This window comes from Dendrobates tinctorius, unplaced genomic scaffold (assembly GCF_039654945.1).
Source record: "Dendrobates tinctorius isolate UK_male_01 unplaced genomic scaffold, ASM3965494v1 ptg000021l, whole genome shotgun sequence".
NCBI lineage: Eukaryota > Metazoa > Chordata > Amphibia > Anura > Dendrobatidae > Dendrobates > Dendrobates tinctorius.
In genome coordinates this window covers 25,264,852-25,284,727 of record NW_027361689.1, presented here as the reverse complement: position 1 = coordinate 25,284,727, position 19,876 = coordinate 25,264,852, and the positions used below count along the sequence as shown (strand labels likewise).

Below are 19,876 nucleotides of genomic sequence, written 5' to 3'. Positions count from 1 at the left end.
AATCACAGAAACTTCTAAGATGGAGATAACACTGCCCAAACAGCATAAAACTCCAGCAGGTAAGTCCTATTTTGGTCATTTTTGTAGCGAGAACTCAGTAAGTCAGTGAAAAAAAAAAAAAAGCAAACAAATGGCATCCACATGGGGTCTGTTTGTTCCAGTTTCTAAGAAAATTCTACTGGTCTTTTTTTCCTTTTGCAAATGAGGCTCATTCACACATCAGTTTTTTTTGTTCACTTATGAGAAAAAAGGAACAAATTTAATCAGCGATTTCCGTCCCAAGTCTCGTCAGAGTTTGGTCTGAGTTTCATCACCTTTTCCCCTTCCTGGAAAAAAAAAAAAATAAAAGTTCTCCACCGTCTCCTATAAGACAGTCTGTGAAAATTGTACGTTTTTTTTTTTTTTCATAGACCCATAGACTTGCGTTAGTGTTACCTACTTTCATCCAACTCCCAACTCTCGGCTATAAATTGGACGTCTCCATTATTTCGCGCGGACTGCTTGATCCATGAAAAATCACTATTAGAAGTGCAAGAACTATCCGTGAAAAACACAGGTAGCACACGTCCGAAAAAAAAAAAAAGATGTCTGAATGAGCCCTAAACCTGATGACACTGTGGGGGAAAACTAGACCAATGGATGAAAAATGGACCAGGTCACCGTTACCTCAAACTATAGCCCGAAACAACGAATTCTGCTCTACCATACCTAGAAACCCCATCGTAAGTGCTTGCAGCATGTCCCTGTATGTTATCAAATGTGGCAGACAGCCGGGTCCCCGTTTCCTCGGCTGTGTTATATCCGCCACACTTGCAGCACCGGCCGGCAGGAGAAATGGCTGCATCACAGTTTACAAAAACCACAGGAGAGCATAGTAACTTAATTATTGCACTTCAGAGTGGATAGGCATGACCAAGGTTATATCTGATCCCACAACAATGTACCTTCAGGTATCTCCAGGACAGGCACAGAAGGCTCCGGCGGTAAGCGGTAACAATCCTATTGTTGGATAGGATTCCGGCAGAAATGGTTTGTTTTCTCTGGAGACCCATGTAATCAATGGAGAGTAGCATGTGTCATACAAAATGCACTTTACACTGACACAAGATTCACAATCTCACTGCTCTAAAGGGCTGAATACCCCTTTGTGTTCTTTGAGAGCACATTCATCATTCCATATGGAGTCTTTTAACGTTCAACACAGTATATAACGGCGCACATGTCTTGTATAAACTTATTGTGCACAGCCATCAGGACGTGAAGCATCAGGTTTATAAAGAGTATCGGTTAGCACATTTTACATACAGTCATAGTAGTAGATCTATATGGGCGCTGTTTGTGCCACTAAAAAAATATACCTTTTTTTTCTTTTTACAGAGATTCGATGTGCCAGTCATGGCAAAATCTAGGCTGATAGGACTCTAGAAAGACACCATTTTATTGCAGTGACATGCCCACGCTGCACTTCCAACCTGATTTGCATATGGCCTACATTACATTTTTTATGACAAGCCATCATATTTGGGTGGGAGAAGTGCCCTCACAGCCATACTATTTCTTCTAAATGTCCATAACTGCTGAGAGCTTACCTTAGGGATGGAGTTCACAACCTGTTTTGAGCCAAGGGACACGTCAGATTTAATCTTGGAAGCCGCAGTACAAGATGTATTACCATCTGGGACATATGTGATGTATGAATTGTATATGTCTCCCTCCTTGAGATAAGGGCCAACTTCTGTTTGGTTCAAAATCCATTTTGGTTTATGTGAGATGTTGAAACATCAGAGTCTTTCACTAACCCTTTAAAGGATTCCTGTCATTATGAATTTACTTAAGCCTGAGGGACTGCAGGATAGGGTGGGGAAATATGTTTCTGATGACACTTATTCACCTCTTATTTGGGGCTCCATTGAGCCGAAACTCAATTTATCTTGCAAGTGTACTTGGAGTTCTCGGCTCTTCTTGGAATTTCCCCACCGCCACAGCCCCTACTTCTTGATTGACAATGGAGTGCAGATATGAATGCAGCAGAGCCTCTGTCTCCTCTGTCATTCAAGATGCCATGGTGGCACTGATGGGGAGAAGAAAAAAGGAGCCAAGGATTGCAAGTGCACAGATCCACCCACCAAACCTAATTTGCATGGGATTAAAACATGAATTATGATGTAAGGGATTCCCTGATAAGTACTGTATAGATATCATTGGAAATGTTGTTCATTGACCTATTCAGATTTCCTAGGTACATTTTAACTGACAAGTTCGCTTTAAACCTACAATGAAAATGACCTCATCTAGTGGAGGGGGTCAGGATATTGAAAGTGTGCCAAGGATGGATACATAATGCGCCATTAGTAATTATTAAAGATGAGCGAAACCCAACGGTAAAGTTTGGGGTTCGGTGCTGAACTCCAAACATGGACTACTCCTGGAAGTCCGTTTTACAGTTGGGGAGTCCTGGGAGAGAAAAAGAGGTTATACAGCTCCAACGTTCTGGTCTCCATTTACTTCAAAAGGGGTTCGGGTTCAAGTTGGGTGCAGTTCTGGTACCCAAACCAAACTTTGGACAGAGGTTCGGTCATGAACCAGAACCTGAACTTCCACGGTTCCGCTCATCCCTAGTAATTACTCATCCCTGCTTGTGCCTACGCCGTTTTCTTTTCCTTGTCATGTAAACATGATGTTATCCAGTGGTTGAGGGCTACATGTGGCTCCAGATTGCAGATCTTTGCCTCAGGATTTCTTTTATTGGGTGCTGTATCTGTTCATGAAGTTCAAAATACCTCAGGATGAGACTCGGTTAAGTGTGTGAGCAACTGTGATAGCCAGTGTAGAGTATGGACCTGTTAACCTGAGAGCAACCGTATGAGCAACTGTCTGTCATGACAAGGGTCTGTCAACCTTCCAGGGCTACTTATCACGAGCTGCAGCTATTGCATGGACCATTGGTGGGCATGGGGAGCAGAGGCTGTTTCCCATATCTGTCTGAGCTTGGACCACGATGTGCGGATTGACCGCTGGTCTCCTGGAAGCCTCAAAGATATATAAGAAGCAGTCACTCTCTGGTTAGGAGACACGCAGCCAGTGTGTGCATTACGGCCCTTGCTCAGACCAGCTTTCATGGACATCTACCGGAGCCCTAAGTTTGATAAATTTGCCCCGGTGTTTCTTGAATTTAAATTTTGAGTTGCCTGTTTTATAGGGAGAAGCTCGTCTCTTCTGACGACCTCTTGGAGTGGTTGCGGCCTTTCTGCGGTGATGATTCTCTACCGGTGAAACCCAGAATCGACGTGCTACAGATTATGGAACAAGCATTTAATCTGAGTGATGAGGACAGCAGGCTGCTGGTATTTTTCAGAACACAAGCCGTTTTGAAAGCCTCATGGCCAGACAAGAAGGTAACCTCATCATTTAGTATTTATTTAAATTGTTTTCATAACTCGACTTGCAGGGGACATGGAGCATTCTTAACTTTCAGTGAATTTTGGTAAAACTAGAATTTAGCAAGTTACTAATTCAACATATTATTGTGACAAGATGGCAAAACTCTCGACATTCATTGACCATTCATAGGATAAAGGTAGCATAAACATCTCATGATCCAGTAGAAAAAAAACAATGTTGGTTATTTTTTTTTTTCATAACATGGTTATTTTGTGCTACACATTTCAGAATTTCTTTAGGCAAGGTAGAACACCTCTATAATTTAAAAGGGTGGTCCCGTTCCAATTTCTAAATTAGGATCTATGGACCTCATAGAGTGTAGTCTGCTTCTAGGCACTGCGATTTATGAGCCAATGCAGAGATCCACTATCCTTGCCGTTTCTCTTGCTTTGGTGGATCATGATCTTTTCACTGGACTTCATAAGAGAATGTTATTTTTTACAGCTTTCTATATATAAGTGGGCATATAGCTAGCTGTCAATCACTGATGGGGACTGTCTACTGGATGGAAAATCCCAGAAAAAGCAAAGGATTACATGATGAAAAGACAAGTTATACTGAATCTCTTCTCACCAAACTATATATCAATCCACTCAGTTCCCTGTGCTTTATGACATGGTGCCTGCATATTGGACTGCATCTTCACAGTGCTAGGTTACCGTTTACCACAAAAATAAATACAGTACTCAGCATAAATGAGTACACCACCTTTGAAAAGGAGTGGCGGTAGCATCTTCTCTTTCAATATAGAGCAGTATATCTGTGAATTCATGAGACCATCAATGAAATGTAGCTACTTGACACCAGCTGCACTCATACAGACCCACATAATGACACTGCCACCACTATGTTTCACTGTAGGCACCATACATTTTTCTTTCTAAACCTCAACTTTGTACACAGTTTTGAAGCCATCAGTTCCTAAACCATTTACCTTGGTCTCATGACTCCAGAGTCTAGAGTCCCAGTAGTCTTGATATTTTTGAGCATTGACCTTGGAAAATTGTAGGCTGACTTTTTATGCATGACTTTAGAAGGGGTTTTCTTCATGGATGACACCCATGCATGCCTTTCCTCTGGAGTGTACGCTATATTGTGTCAAGGAAATACCGTGGTTTGTATTTCTTCTTTAGCTAACTGCAGTGAACTTTCTTGCATGTCGATTTTCTTCAACTTTTCGCACACAAAGACACTTCTGTTTAGGTGTTAATTTATCGGGTGGTCCTGGACGTCTTTGAGATGGCTGCATTACCATCTTTGTTTAATTTTTGTATAAGTAAAGCTTTGCTGATCTCGTAACCTTCAAGTTTCTTGTGTAAATAAATTATTTTCTTTCCCAGGTCTTGTGACATTTCTGTTCCATAAGAATCCATTGCTGACAACATGAATCGGATTCGGGGTTTTATTTGTTAGATCTTTTATACTCAACAATTACAACTTTATAGTCAAAACTTTAGCTTTGCTCCGAAGACTTTTATTGGAGTGTACTCATTTTTGAAACATGGCTTTGAATGAATTTGTTAGAAAAATTATTTCTTTAGATGTGCAAAATAAAACAGTAAAGAGTTCTTAACAAAAACTTTTGAGACAGTCCAGGACACACAGGCAGGATGGCATCCACTATACTGACTCAGTCTGGAGACATCACACAGGAGTCCGCCTTACCTCTACGTACACAGACTGTGTCAAACAGACTTCATTTTACCTTGTGAACCACTCCCACGGTTGGTATGTGGGCAACCAGACATGAATCCAATAGAAGATTTATAAAAGGAACTAAAGCTCAGAGTTTATAGGAGCCCATGAGACTGTCAGAATTTTAAGTGTGTTTGTGTGGACGAATGGGCCAACATCGCACCTGAGCAATGCCTGCGTCTAGTTTCTCCATACACTCCCTGACAGAAGTTATGTCGCTTATCCATGTTATGTAAATAAAAGCTTATAACCTGACATTAAATTCATCCATTGGTTGTATAAATTATTCTTTTGAAAGATGAAACTCTCCGAAATGTGGTTTAGGTTAAGAAAATAAATTGGCATCACTGCAGAAATATTGATCATTTAATGGACACAGAATGGTCAGATTTTGGCAAGACAAAAGTTTTGTCGGCCACAGAAAGTAATGTGATATTCAAACAAATAATTAACTTAAATACAAATATATGTTGCATAACATTGGTGAATGAAGTTGTGGTGCTATTAGAGTCGTATTTAATATTTTCACGAAACAATCACTGACCTCAGGGAGACCAGTCAAAGAAAACACTGCCAGCAAAGGCGCTCAATCAGTGAAATCCTAGGTGCATTGCTCCATGGGAAATATGAATATGCAAATAAAGTCCATGGAGCCTCATTTAAGAGTCTCAAACATGGGACTAGCCAGATCTTCCTCCAGGGAAGGACCCAGCCAAGGAGTGGCTCCTTTCGGAAACCACCATTACCACCATATTAAGTGGCCCTTTAAGTCAATATCCTGCTCTTTACGAGTTTACAGATATGACAAGGGAAATACCAAGGCCAGGTGTCCATCCACAGACAGCTGTTTCAGGGTGTTGCCCCTCATCAGTGGTCAGTAGATAAACAGTCGCACTCAAGTGTGGATTAATCTTGCCAAAAAATCTTGAAGATTTTGTGAAATCCCCTCATCAGTGTGGAGTAGGATTCTGGCTAGGTGGGAGCATTGACTCTTAGATGAGGCTCCACGGACTTTATTTGCATATTCATATTTCCCAGGGAGCAATGCACCTAGGATTTCACTGTCTTTGAGCGCCTTTGCCGGCTGCCGCAGTGTTTTCTTTGACTGGTCTCCCTGAGGTCAGTGATTGTTTCGTGATGATGGTCTACTAGGCATTACTCCCACCTAGCCAGAATCCTACTCCACACTGATGAGGGGCAACACCCCGAAACAGCTGTCTGTGGATGGATACCTGGCCTTGGTATTTCCCTTGTCATATCTGTAAACTCGTAAAGAGCTAGATATTGACTTAAAGGGCCACTTAATGTGGTGGTTTCCGAAAGGAGCCACACCTTGGCTGGGTCCTTCCCTGGAAGAAGATCTGGCTAGTCCCGTGTTTGAGACTCTTAAATGAGGCTCCACAGACTTTATTTGCAAGCTTCCTCTTTCATCCTACCCCAAACATGCTCAATGATGTTCACGTCTTGTGACTGGGCTGGCCAGTCCTTGAGCACCTTGATCTTTTTTGCCTGGAGGAACTTTGTTGTAGAGATGGATGTATGAGATGGAGCACCATCCTGCTGCAGAATTTGACCCCTTTTATGATTTGGAATATAAGAGGTAGCTAATACTTCTTGATATTTTAGGTTATTGATATTGCCTTACCCACATACTGAATGTTACTCCAGACCATGATCTTTCCACCACCAAATTTAACTGTTTTCTGGGTGTATTTTGGATCCATACGGGCTCCAGTAGGTCTCCTGCAGTATTTGCGGCGGCTGTGGTGTAATTCTACTGAAGATTCATCAGAAAAATCCACCTTCTGCCACTTTTCCAGCGTCCATCTGTTTAGTAGGCTGTGGGACTTTGCAAATGCCACACGGTTTCTTATTTGCCTTTTGCTTAGTGCTGGCTTCTGGGCACTGATTCGACCATGGAGGCCATTTCGAGACAGAATCCTACAAACTGTTCTAGTTGACACAGGGACTTGAGGTGACCAGGCCTGTTGGAGCTCTGCTGAAGTGGAAGAGGAGCTTGCTTTGGTTTTTCTAAGGCCTCTTTCACACATCAAGTTTTCGCCGTCAGGCACTATCCGGCGCTTTTGACAGAAACCGGATCCGGCGAAATGCAATGCCGGATCCGGTTTCCCCCCCATTGACTTGCATTTGCGCCGGATCGCGCCGGATGGCCATGCGTTTCATCCGGTTTTCGCCGGATCCGGCAATGTGTCGCGATCCGGCGTCTGGAAAAAACGGCTACTGTAACGTTTTTTGTCTACGGCGAAAAAGCCGGACACGCCGGATCCGGCGCGTCCGGCTTTTTCACACAATGAAAGCTTATGAGCGCCGCAATGCGCCTGATCCGGCGAAAGCCGGATCCGGTGGCCGGATCCGTTTTTTTTGGTCTGAGCATGCTCAGTAGCTCTGCCCACAAGACATATATAAAAGCAAGACAGTGGGACCCACAGCCACACCCAACATGCCACCCAAGAAAGCAACCAAGCGCAGCAGGAGAAGGCAGGAGACCACTGCAGCACCATCAGCACCACCACCACCCCAAATGGAGCAGCAAATGGAACATGCTGAGGAGGGGAGGCCAGCAGCAGATGAGAGACGGTAATTATCAAATCCCCCATTCCTCCAAACTAGGGCTATTGAATATCAAGATATTCATTGGCCCTTTGTTTCTCTTTATTCAACAGCCGCCCAATAGATGCAGCAGCAGCAGCAGCAATGGCAGCAGCTGGAACACCACCCACAGGCATGGAGTGTGGCCACCAGGAAGACAGCACATCATCTTCTGGGAGCCCTCCCTCGCATCGTCAGCGTTTGACGGTAAGTTTTTATTTCCAAAATCCATCATCTCTGTAATATATGTCTATTCATTGCCTTTTATTTCAAAACAGGATTCACAAGATGAAGAGGAGCTCCCAGAAGAAGGAGGAAGGGGTGGACAGACACTTGGAGTGGGCTCACAATTGGTAAGTTTTTTGCATCAAACGCAGAAACACAACATCACACTACACACAACACATAGAAAACAATGTTCTGCAGACCACACACAGCAAACAAATGCCTACATCCAAAGACATAACATTTTTTGTTTTCTTCTCTAGTCTTCCCAATCTGGTGCTCGGCCAAGAGGTCCTCGCAGTGCCTCCCAGGGTCGTCGGCGACAGCAACGCGGCGGTCACCAGCGTGTAAGTATAAATATTTTTGCTTTGTTTTTTTGCACTTTTTATTTCATTTCTTTTGTGGAGGCTAATTATGTTATTTTTGTCTTTTTCTTTAACAGCCTTCACAGCGTGCTCCCGACTCTGACGGTGAGGATGGAGGACTCGATGTGGACCACCTCATCGATCTCGTCAGAGAAAGGGAGCCGCTCTGGAATATGGCTGACCGCCGCCCCACGCTGACCTTATCGTTACCCTACGACTCTGGGAGGAAATCTGTTCGCTCCTTGTGGGCCGCTGGGAGGACCTCGATGTTCGGGCCCAGATTAAAGAGCGTAAGTATATACAGTACCGGTTGCTTGATGTAAACCAGTGTTTCCCGAACTCCAGTCCTCGTGGTCCCCACGGATCATGTGTTCAGGATTTCTATTTACTATGGAAATCCTGAAAACATGACCCCTGGGGACCATGAGGACTGGAGTTTGTGAAACACTGATGTTGTATACTAACCACTCCTTTCAGGGAACAGAATTGTGAATCGGTGGCGGTCTGTGAGGGATCGTTTCAAGAAGGAGTTCAATAAAGAGATGCGGGCCCCGAGTGGATCTGGAGGACGCAGGAGCAAGTACAAGTACGCACAAGCCCTGTCGTTCCTCCGGGAAACAATGGTCACTAGAAGGTAAATATTACACACCACTTGTGAAAAAAAAATGTTAGATGTAACTTTTTTTTTTCAGCCAGGGCCATACCATGTCAGTATTTTAATTGTGTTTTTTTTTCTCTTTATTCCACAGCATGGTGAGCAGCACTCGGGAGCCTGCACGATTGGACCCTTCTGAGGCGATCCCTGAGGAGACCGGCACCGAGGGACACTTCGACCGCCCCGGTACATCTGCACCTTCCCACACATTCGACCCATCTGTCCCATCCACCAGCACAGGAGCATCGTGGCCGCCTACATTACATGAAGCTGCTGGTGAGGAGATCGCTTTCCCTTTACCCCACCCTTCTGCCCCTGCCACCTCTAGTACACCTGCGGGTACTGGGCGGCAGCGGCAGAGGGGTCAGGAAAAGAGTTATGCGCCAGAGTTCTTGCATCTGAATGCATCTTTCCAGAACTGTCTAAAAGTCTTGTCAGAGCAAATCTCCGCAGGCTTTCAGCAGATCAACTCCAGCATTCTGGAGGTGAAGACACTTCTGCAAACCATGCATTCAGAAGCAAGATCTTCGCCAAACCACACCTTTTTCAGGTCTGTTGTGGAGCGCATGGCAACACTATCTCCTACCCAGCAGATGCATGTAATGCATTCGTGCCACGGTGCTCTACAGCAGGTTACCTCCCAACCTCCACCTCCCACCACTGTAGTTCCTCCACCTGCACCCCCTCCAGCCACTTTCCATCCTCCCCCTCCTATTACATCTGCACCCCCTCCAGCCACTTTCCATCCTCCCCCTCCTATTACATCTGCACCCCCTCCAGCCACTTTCCATCCTCCCCCTCCTATTACATACCAGCAACCTCACCAGTACCAGCAACCTTCCCAGTACCAGCAACCTCCCCAGTACCAGACATCTCCCCACTTCCAGCAACCTGCCCCGTACCAAACTCCTTCCCCGTACCAAACTCCTTCCCCGTACCAAACTCCTTCCCCGTACCAAACTCCTTCCCCGTACCAAACTCCTTCCCCGTACCAAACTCCTTCCCCGTACCAAACTCCTTCCCCGTACCAAACTCCTTCCCCGTACCAAACTCCTTCCCCGTACCAAACTCCTTCCCCGTACAACTTTCCATCAACATCATCTGCTCCTACAGTCCCTGCCCAACCCTCCACTCCACCGCCCACCACCTCTTCTGCCTCCCACATGTCCATCCATTCTGTAGCTTTTTCCACACCATCACCTCTAACTGTTCCTTCCCCACCACGATCCCAGTCCTCTCTCCACACTCCCATTGTCGAAGTGTCCCGCAGCCCCTCCAGCAGTATTTCCACCCCACACTACACCGAGTTATAATGTTTTTTTTGTAATAAAAATGCCCATTTGGTTGTTTTCAAACCTTTATTAAAAAAGTTTTTTTAACTTTAAAAACAGTTTACACAAAAAAAAATATTTTAAATAAAAGTTAAATTATTGTTTACACTGGTTGTCTGTCATTTCTTTCTGCGGCGAAATATGTTTAAAAAAAAAGGTTAAATACAGGGTATTTAAAAGGTAAAAAGGTATTCAAAACTAGGTATATAACTGTGGGTAAATTTTAGCTTTTTGCCACAGTTGTGTTTGAAGCAAAGTATTTCACCTGAAAAGTTGTGTTTATTGTTGGTGATTTCCTACCAATGTACACAACTTTTGTTAAAAGGTGAAATACTTTGCATAAAACACAACCAGGTACACACCTGTGGCCTAAAGGTAAAAATAGTAAGACCATGACAAGATAGCCAACTTTGGTTGGCAAAGGTATATACTGTTGGTCCAGAAGGTACACAAGTTTGGTTAGGGCACAAATCTTTCACACTCTGTCATCCTGCCAGTGTACTCTGCCTTGAGGTGACATAAAGTATAGTGCAAAATTGTCCCTCATTACTGAAACCGTCACAGAACTTCTAGTGGTAATATTTCCAATCACAACATCCATCTTCGCCAGTAACTTGCTCTTCTCTCCAACCTGCACTTTCTCCTCTACAACCTGTCAAAGAAGGGCTGTAGGAACATGCTATATATAGTTTTCCAGTAGCCAATCCCGTTCGGAAGGCCACAAGGGTCAATTTTAAAAACCAGATCCGGCGTAATCCGTCGCAAAAACGGATGAACCGGATGAGACGGATCTGGTTTTGTCTGTCAAGAACAAGACGGATCCGGCACATCAGGTTTTACAAAACATTTGCCGGATCCGGCATTCCGGCACGACTCCGGATCGCGCCTGACGCCGAAAACCTGATGTGTGAAAGTAGCCTTACCAACAAACGTTCCACCTGAGCAGTTGTCTTGCAGGGTCTGCCGGACCAGGGCTTGTCAAACACATCTCCAGTCTCTTCTAATCTTTTTTTAATTCTTTGTACTTGATGCTGAGACACATTAAAGGTGCCAGCCACCTCTGCAGTGGACCTGGTCTTCAGCCTCTTGATGATGATTATTTATATAGCGCCATTAATTCCATGGTGCTGTCCATGAGAAGGGGGTTACATACAAAGTTATAGATATCGTTAACAGTAAACAAATTTACAATGACAGACTGGTAAAGAGGGGAGAGGACCCTGTCCTTGAGGACTTACATTCTACTGGCTTTGGTCGCAGGGTGGATTTTTGGCATGTTGTCAGAGCTCAAGTTGCAGCTCAAGTGAAGGTCTGGGGTGCTGGGTTTCTTTTTATACACACCCACTAATTATCCGATCATTTACTGAGCACAGGTGAGGATGTAAACTAGGATTGGGTGCATTATATGACTAGGCGACAAAACTTTTGTCTTGCCAAAATCTGACGATTCTGTGTCCATTAAATGATCAATATTTCTGCATTGATGGCAATTTATTTTCTTAACCTAAACCACATTTTGGAGGGTTTCAGCTTTCAATAGAATAATTTATACAACCCATGGATGAATTTAACGTCAGGTTATAAGCTTTTATTTACATAACATGGATAAGCGACATATCTTCTGTCAGGGAGTGTACAGGAGGCATCTTGAAGCTGTCATCACCAACAAAGGAGTCTGTACAAAGTATTAAACAATTTTCAGTACACACACACTTTTTTTTTTTTTGTCGATTGTACCCAACATGGAATTTTTCTTTCTTCATTTTTCAATAGATTATATGGTAAAATGGATGGTGTCATTCCAATCTCCAACTCACTTGAGAGTATGAAAGATAATAAAGCGTAAAAATGAAAATAGTCTAAAAAAGTAATAAAATATATATATATATGTATATCTCTGGACATGTGGTTCCGGCCACTTATATCTGACTTTTGCTAGGAGCATCTATGCAATGGAACATAAAATAACTATTATTATGAAAGTCCGTGCTGGATTGCTCTTAATGACAGACGTTCCGCAGCCGTTTCCTAGTTATTAATGGCCCATTTTCGTGCATTGGGTAATAATGAGAACATCTCTGTACATCTTTAATTAAATATCGCACTCAGAGTTTTTGCACACCGTTTCTCAGATCCTCCGCAGATTCCCGCAGTTCATAGAAACAAAAGAAACTTCAGTTTTTCCATAGAGAAATAAAGATTGGAGGAAATAAATACTTTGCCGACTTTCCCTCTTTTGCTTTATTGCTTGTCAATTTTGTAACTTTTCAAAACTCAGTCGGAGGCTTCCAAGAAAAAATAGTTAATCATTATCTCTTCCTAATAGGACAACTAAGCTCCTCCGTCTTTGTATATCGGTACTTTCACATCAAAAAGATGATTTTTTTTTTTTTTTCTATCCAGCGAAAGAACAGAGCAATCTTCATAGAGTAAATCTAATATTAACCACAGCCTGACCTGAGCTATTGGTATAACCGCAGTGATTGTGGAGGCAAAGGAGTCTCCGCTAGTGATGAGCGAACGTGCTTGGATAAGGTGTTCTCTGAGCATGCTCGGGTGCTAACCGAGTGACTTTGGCATGTTCGAAAAATATGTCCGAGTCCCCTGTGGCTGCATGTCTCATGGCTGTTCAACAGCCGCAACACAAGTGGGGATTGTCTGTTAGGCAATCCCTGCATGTATTTCAGCTGCCCAACATGCAGCCACGGCAACTCGAACATAGTATTAGAGCCCGCCAAAGTCACTATTAGCACATGAGAATGCTCAGATAACACCTAATCACAGCACGCTCGCTTATCACTAGTGCGTATAAAGAAGAGGTTGGCTGAGTATTTTAATGCTAATGTTTTGTGCTAAAAATCTAATTTACATTTGTTTACCATTCAAAATTTTGCACCATTTTGCTTTTATAGGCTTTTTTGTTTTACTGCACGTTACTGGCTGTAGAATGAGTAAACTTGAGAATCCATTGGCGAGATTGGATCTTTTCTGAACTCCTTTGGATTGATTTATGATCACAAGGTTCTTAACATTTTTCATTTGGTCTGTGGTTAAGATTAAAGAAACAATATTTAAGCATTCAAAATCCTTATGGATTTCCTCAAAATTTCAGATTTGCCAGAATCCCAAATTTTTGGTATGAGTTGCCCAGCTTTAGCAAAATGGCGGCTGGCTGTCAATTTGGCGAATTTTTTTGAGGGCCTTGGAGGGGTTCAAAAGTGCAGTTACTCACTTGTCCTAGGTTGGCCCCTCACCAGTAATGCCACTTCAGCTTCCCTCTAGGTTCTCCTGATTTTATCAATCCAGATATTCCAGCACTAACTTGGCCTTACATGGGTATGTAGGGCCTAATCAGCTCCAAAAAATCCAGACTAGAGAAGCGAGCAGAGAACTGGTCTGGGAGCCACAGTGGAAAGACTGGTAAGAGGTGGGCATAGAACACTAGTGAGTATGTTACATAAAAGTGAGCCAAATCCACTCATTTTGGCAGAATCGGATGACCATCTAATAATTGTGAGGGTCTCTCAACTGACCTACAAATTGTTGGGGGACACGAGGAAAGAGCAGTTGGAATTCTATCTTCCGATCCTTCAGTTCGGTAGGAAGATAAGTCGTTGCCAGATGATTCTGGCAGTGGCTCTAAAATGGAGCGCACACAATCACTTGGCCAAGGAGACGAGATAGTCGAGAGAGCTGTTGGCCAACAGTAGTTTGGCCATGAACTATCTAATATCCATGTCCATCTTTTGCCCTGTCAATCCTGAGTGTCAGCCTCAGATTTCAACCACTGATCCTCTATCAAAAAATGTGTTCAATTTGCCATAGGCAAATCCTTAAGGTGAGAACTTAGACGTAAGCTTCATGCACCGTTCAGAAGTAGCTGATGGCTGTGCTCGAGTTCAAGCAACCAGGGCAGTCTGATAATGTCTGGGAGGATGGAAAATGCACATCTGAGTATTAATCATAGCTCACATAAGATGGGCTTAATGATATTGAAAAGTTCATTTTACCAGATGATGTGTGAAAGCTACTCCTAGTTTGTCAAGTAATCCTCTTAGAGCATAAATCAAAGTGGGGCTTAATATTTAATTACACTGCGGGTGTTTTAAGAAGTGGTCCACAAATCACTGCGCTGCCGGGAAGCAGTCCAGCTTGTGCAAAATTAAAGAAAAAAAATATGTGCTGCATGCTGAAAAACCACAAATTCTGCAGCCTTAGCCCGGGCAAATCCTCAGTTTTCTAATGATTATTTCACACAATTGAGAATTCCCAGTTTCTCATTTTTTAGTGGCGTCCAAAAAAAATGAAAAATTCCTCCTCATTTTACATTCACTGGCCGTAGAAGTCTTGCAGCGGCGGGGGGACGTCTGTGTTGTTCTAATCCCCTTGGTACATTTTATCAGGACTCTTCAGGTTCTGTAATTTTCTAGTTAACTGGTGCATGAAAAATGTGGGTCAAAATACTGGCATTTTCTTTAAAAAAAAAAAAATAAAAAAATAAAAAATTACGCTTTGTATAAAATGAAGCTTTACGTTATGAACTGAAGATTATGCAACCGTAGATTCCCAGGCGCGTCATTGCCATTAAATGATACCAGAATGAATGCACTATATCAGCAGTTTCTGGAGCGCTTGCTAATGTACATTTTATGTTTGGCTGTGGTTCATATATGAAGTTTGCATGCTGCTTTTTACAGTACTCGGACGGGCACCATGGACCCTACAAAGACTGGAAAATCGGCGCTAACTTTTATAAACCGATGATAGTAACGTTTCAATTTCCCCCTCTATATTTCTTTAAAGGGTAATGCTACTTTTTGAGTAACTTTTCAGGATAAGCAGTTGACTCTGAGCTGGTGGGAGGAGACTGGCTATAACAATGTCTCCTATTCTCAGACATGAGAGATTCCTTTTTTTTTTTTTCATTTCTTAGTAAGGGCATGTACAAATATAGCCTTTTTTATGTTTTTCTTTCGGCATAAAAAAACAAAAGACTATGGCAAGGAAACGTAAGCGTAAATTAGTCATTTTGTATGCGTATTTGGTGCATTTTTTTTGTGTGTTTAGGTTTGTAACCCATTTTGATCTCAACGGTGAAATGCTGCAATAAAAAGACTGAAGAAGTTGATAAGCTACATTTTAACAATGCATCACGGGTTATAAAAACGAAGGAGAGAAATACATCGGGTGAATGAGGTTTAGCTGTTACAGTAAAGCACTGCCTTTTTTCCGTACAAAAACACAATGTGTGAATACACCCATAGCACACAAACAGCAATATGGAGGATATTGTACAGCGGTACTGACCTGTGCTGATGTGAATACAGCACTGGGAAGAGGTAAAAGGCTTGTTAGAAAGCTCAACATTCTCTCTGAGAGTCTCCCACTGCCTGTTTCTTCACTCTGCTCCTCACTCCTCCCTCTCACCTCTCTGTAGAGGATTATAGTAGGAGATCTAACCCCAACACTTTAACTATTGGCAGCATGTCTAGTTTTCAACAAGATGGATCTGATATGTTTTTCATAGTGATTGGTGACTTCTTGAGGCAGGAGTAAGGAGTCGAAGTAGGTCCTAAGTGGAGAAAAAAAACAGAACTTTACTATAAAGATATATCACAAAGTTTATTATATTGGCTTTATGCAATCTTTGTTGAACGTTAAGTTCCCTTTTAAAAGGGTTTTCCACTTTTACTTTTACTCTTCGGAATCTGTCCACCTCTCCAGTGATGTCACTCTGATGGCCTCTGCCAGACCTGAAGCGAAGACTTCCTGTCCAACAATGGTCAGGTTGCTGGTGGACATGATGTCATTGCTCCAGGTCCAGTAAAAACCTAAGGAATGGCAATTTCGAACAGGCAGCAGATTTTCATAAGTATGACTTCTTTTTTTTTTTTTTTTTCTTTCACCATGATAGTTTCATACTGATCATTTTAAAAATATACATGAAAATCCCTTTAACTGAGTACTACCCTGTATGACACGTTTTTCTTAACGAGGATCCGTCACCTGATTACACCTTACGGACCATGTACAGTGTTTCATAGATATTAGTCCTGATGAAGTCTGCGTTTATTCAGGTGTTTGTTAGATTTCTGGATATTTTTTGCATTTTTTTTTGTTCATATTCTTAATACCATTTCTATGAATTCCTGTCTTTCCATGGCGGCCTCTTATTGCAAGAGGCATCATCATCGAGTTCACTATAAAATCAGCTCCCCCTAGTGGTGGCTGCAGGCAGCAGTTTACCCTGGAAGCCGTTCTATGCAGGGGTTTAGATCTCTGTATTAGAATGATCAATCTCCTAAATATATAGTGAAGGGAGTATCCACAGGATAGCGGATAAATGTATGATTACTGGGAGTCCAACTTCTAGGGCCCCGCTGATCGTGAGTACTGGAGACTATTTTCTCTTGTGTGAATGGAAAAACCTTGAATAATACGTATAAAAATTGTGATGCAAAAAAAAGTGCCCCCAAACACAGTATGATACCCCCACAGTGAATTCCTCCACACACGGTATGATGACACTACTGTACCCCCCCAATCCCCCCTACAAAAAATGGTGATCCCATCACTGTATGATTCTCCAACTATAATCCCCACACAGCCCTCCATACAGTGTCGTGGCCATAAAATAAGCTCTGTTCAGTATAACCTATTATAGCCCTACATAGTCCTTCACACAGTAAACGGGGCCCAGTATTGCCTTCCATACAGTATAATGACCCCTGCCTTGCTTTCCATACAGATTAATGGCCACACATAGTGCTCCATAGAGTATAATGTCCCCTCATACTGCGCCGTACAGTATAGTAGCCCCACATAGTGTTCCATTTATTTTTTATTTATTTTACTCATTTATATAGCGACATTAATTCCACAGTGCTTTACAGACATTATCATCACTGTCCCCGATGGGGATCACAATCTAAATTGCCTATCAGTATTAAATTGGAATGTGGGAGGAAACCCACGCAAACACGGGGAGAACATATAAACTCCTTGCAGATGTTGTCCTTGGTGGGATTTGAAAGCAGAACCCCAGTGCTGCAAGGCTGGAGTGCTCACCACTGAGCCACATTTCCGCCCATACAGTATAATGACCCCCCACATAGTGCTCTATTCAATATAATGGCCCCACATGCTGCATCATACAGTATAATGGCCCCATATAGTGCTCCATACAGTATAATGGCCCCACATAGTGCTTCTTACAGTATAATGCTCTCACATAGTGCTCCATACAGTATAATGGCCCCATATAGTGCTTCATACAGTACAATGGGCCCACATAGTGCTCCATACAGTATAATGACCCCCACATAGTGCCCTATGCAATATAATGGCCCCACATGCTGCACCATACAGTATAATGGCCCCACATAGTGCTCCATACAGTATAATGGCCCCACATAGTGCTCCATACAGTATAATGGCCCCACATAGTGCTCCATACAGTATAATGGACCCATATAATGCTCCATACAATATAATGGACCTACATAATGCTTCATACAGTATAATGGCCCCCACATAGTGCTCCATACAGTATAATGGACCCACATAGTATTTTATACAGTGCATAATGGCCCCCACATAGTGATCCGTACAGTATAATAGCCCCCACATAATGCTCCATACAGTATAATGGCCCCATGGACCCCATATAGTTATCCGTACAGTATAATGACCCCCGCATAGTGCTCCATACAGTATAATGGCCTTACATACTTTAGTGCTCCATATAGTATAACTAGCTGAAGAGCCCGGCACTGCCTGGGCATAGTAACTAACTGTGGTTAGTTATAGCAAATTATAATTATCCTCCATCCCATAGTCCCATGCCCATATACCCATCACACATCCTCCATCCCATAGTTCCGTGCCCATATACCCATCATACATATCCTCCATCCCATAGTCCAGTGCCCATATACCCATCACACATCCTCCATCCCATAGTCAACCATTATGACATCATAATGAGCGGCGGGGCTTGCAACCTATGATGACATCAGCGTCGCCATGGCAACCATTATTACGTCATAATGAGGGGCGGGGCTTGATACACACACACTTTTTCCCCTTTATGTAGATAGGGGCAAAATTGTTTGGTGAATTGGAATGCGCGGGGTTAAAATTTTGCCTCACCACATAGCCTATGACGCTCTCGGGGTCCAGACGTGTGACTGTGCCAAATTTTGTGGCTGTAGCTGCGACGGTGCGGATGCCAATCCCGGACATACACACATACATACATACACACACTTGAGCTTTATATATTAGATGGTCCCATATAGTGCTCCATACAGTATAATGGCCATACTTAGTGCTCCATACAGTATAATGGACCCATATAGTGCTTCATACAATATAATGGCCCCACATAGTGCTCCATACAGTATAATGACCCCATATAGTGCTTAATACAGTATAATGGCCCCACATAGTGCTCCATACAGTATAATGGACCCACAAAGTGCTCCATACAATATAATGGACTCACATAGTGCTCTATACAGTATAATGGACCTATATAGTGCTTCATACAGTATAATGGCCCCACATAGTGCTCCATACAGTATAATGACCCCATATAGTGCTTAATACAGTATAATGGCCCCACATAGTGCTCCATACAGTATAATGGACCCACAAAGTGCTCCATACAATATAGTGGACTCACATAGTGCTCCATACAGTATAATGGCCCCACAGTGCTCCATACAGTATAATGGTCCCTTATAGTGCTCCATACAGTATGTAGATAGGGGCAAAATTGTTTGGTGAATTGGAACGCGCGGGGTTAAAATTTTGCCTCACCACAGCCTATGACGCTCTCGGGGTCCAGACGTGTGACTGTGCCAAATTTTGTGGCTGTAGCTGCGACGGTGCGGATGCCAATCCCGGACATACATACATACATACATACATACATACATACATACATACATACACTTGAGCTTTATATATTAGATGGTCCCATATAGTGCTCCATACAGTATAATGGCCATACTTAGTGCTCCATACTGTATAATGGATCCATATAGTGCTTCATACAGTATAATGGCCCCACATAGTGCTCCATACAGTATAATGACCCCATATAGTGCTTAATACAGTATAATGGCCCCACATAGTGCTCCATACAGTATAATGGACCCACAAAGTGCTCCATACAATATAATGGACTCACATAGTGCTCCATACAGTATAATGGCCCCACAGTGCTCCATACAGTAAAATGGCACCACAGTGCTCCATACAGTATAATGGTCCCATATAGTGCTCCATATAGTATAATGGCCCTACTTAGTGCTCCATACAGTATAATGGCCCCATATAGTGCTTCATACAGTATAATGGCCCCACATAGTGCTTCATACAATATAATGGACCCACATAGTGCTTCATACAGTATAATGGACCCACATAGTGCTTCATACAGTATAATGGACCCACATAGTGCTCCACACAATATAATGGACCCACATAGTGCTCCACACAATATAATGGACCCACATAGTGCTCCATATGGTATAATAGTCCCACAT

General features: G+C 42.9%; 1 protein-coding gene across 3 annotated transcripts in view; it reads left to right on the top strand.

Moving 5' to 3' along the window:
• Positions 1–19,876, top strand: part of NBAS (NBAS subunit of NRZ tethering complex) — an 816,956-nt gene that overhangs the window by 669,646 nt on the left and 127,434 nt on the right. For 2 of the 3 annotated variants that reach the window (XM_073568249.1, XM_073568248.1), the window contains exon 48: positions 3,200–3,395. In XM_073568249.1, the coding sequence (XP_073424350.1) occupies positions 3,200–3,395 (196 nt within the window). Of the gene's footprint in view, positions 1–3,199; positions 3,396–4,781; positions 5,399–19,876 lie in introns of those variants that run through there. The other variant, XM_073568250.1, reaches the window with a different exon arrangement.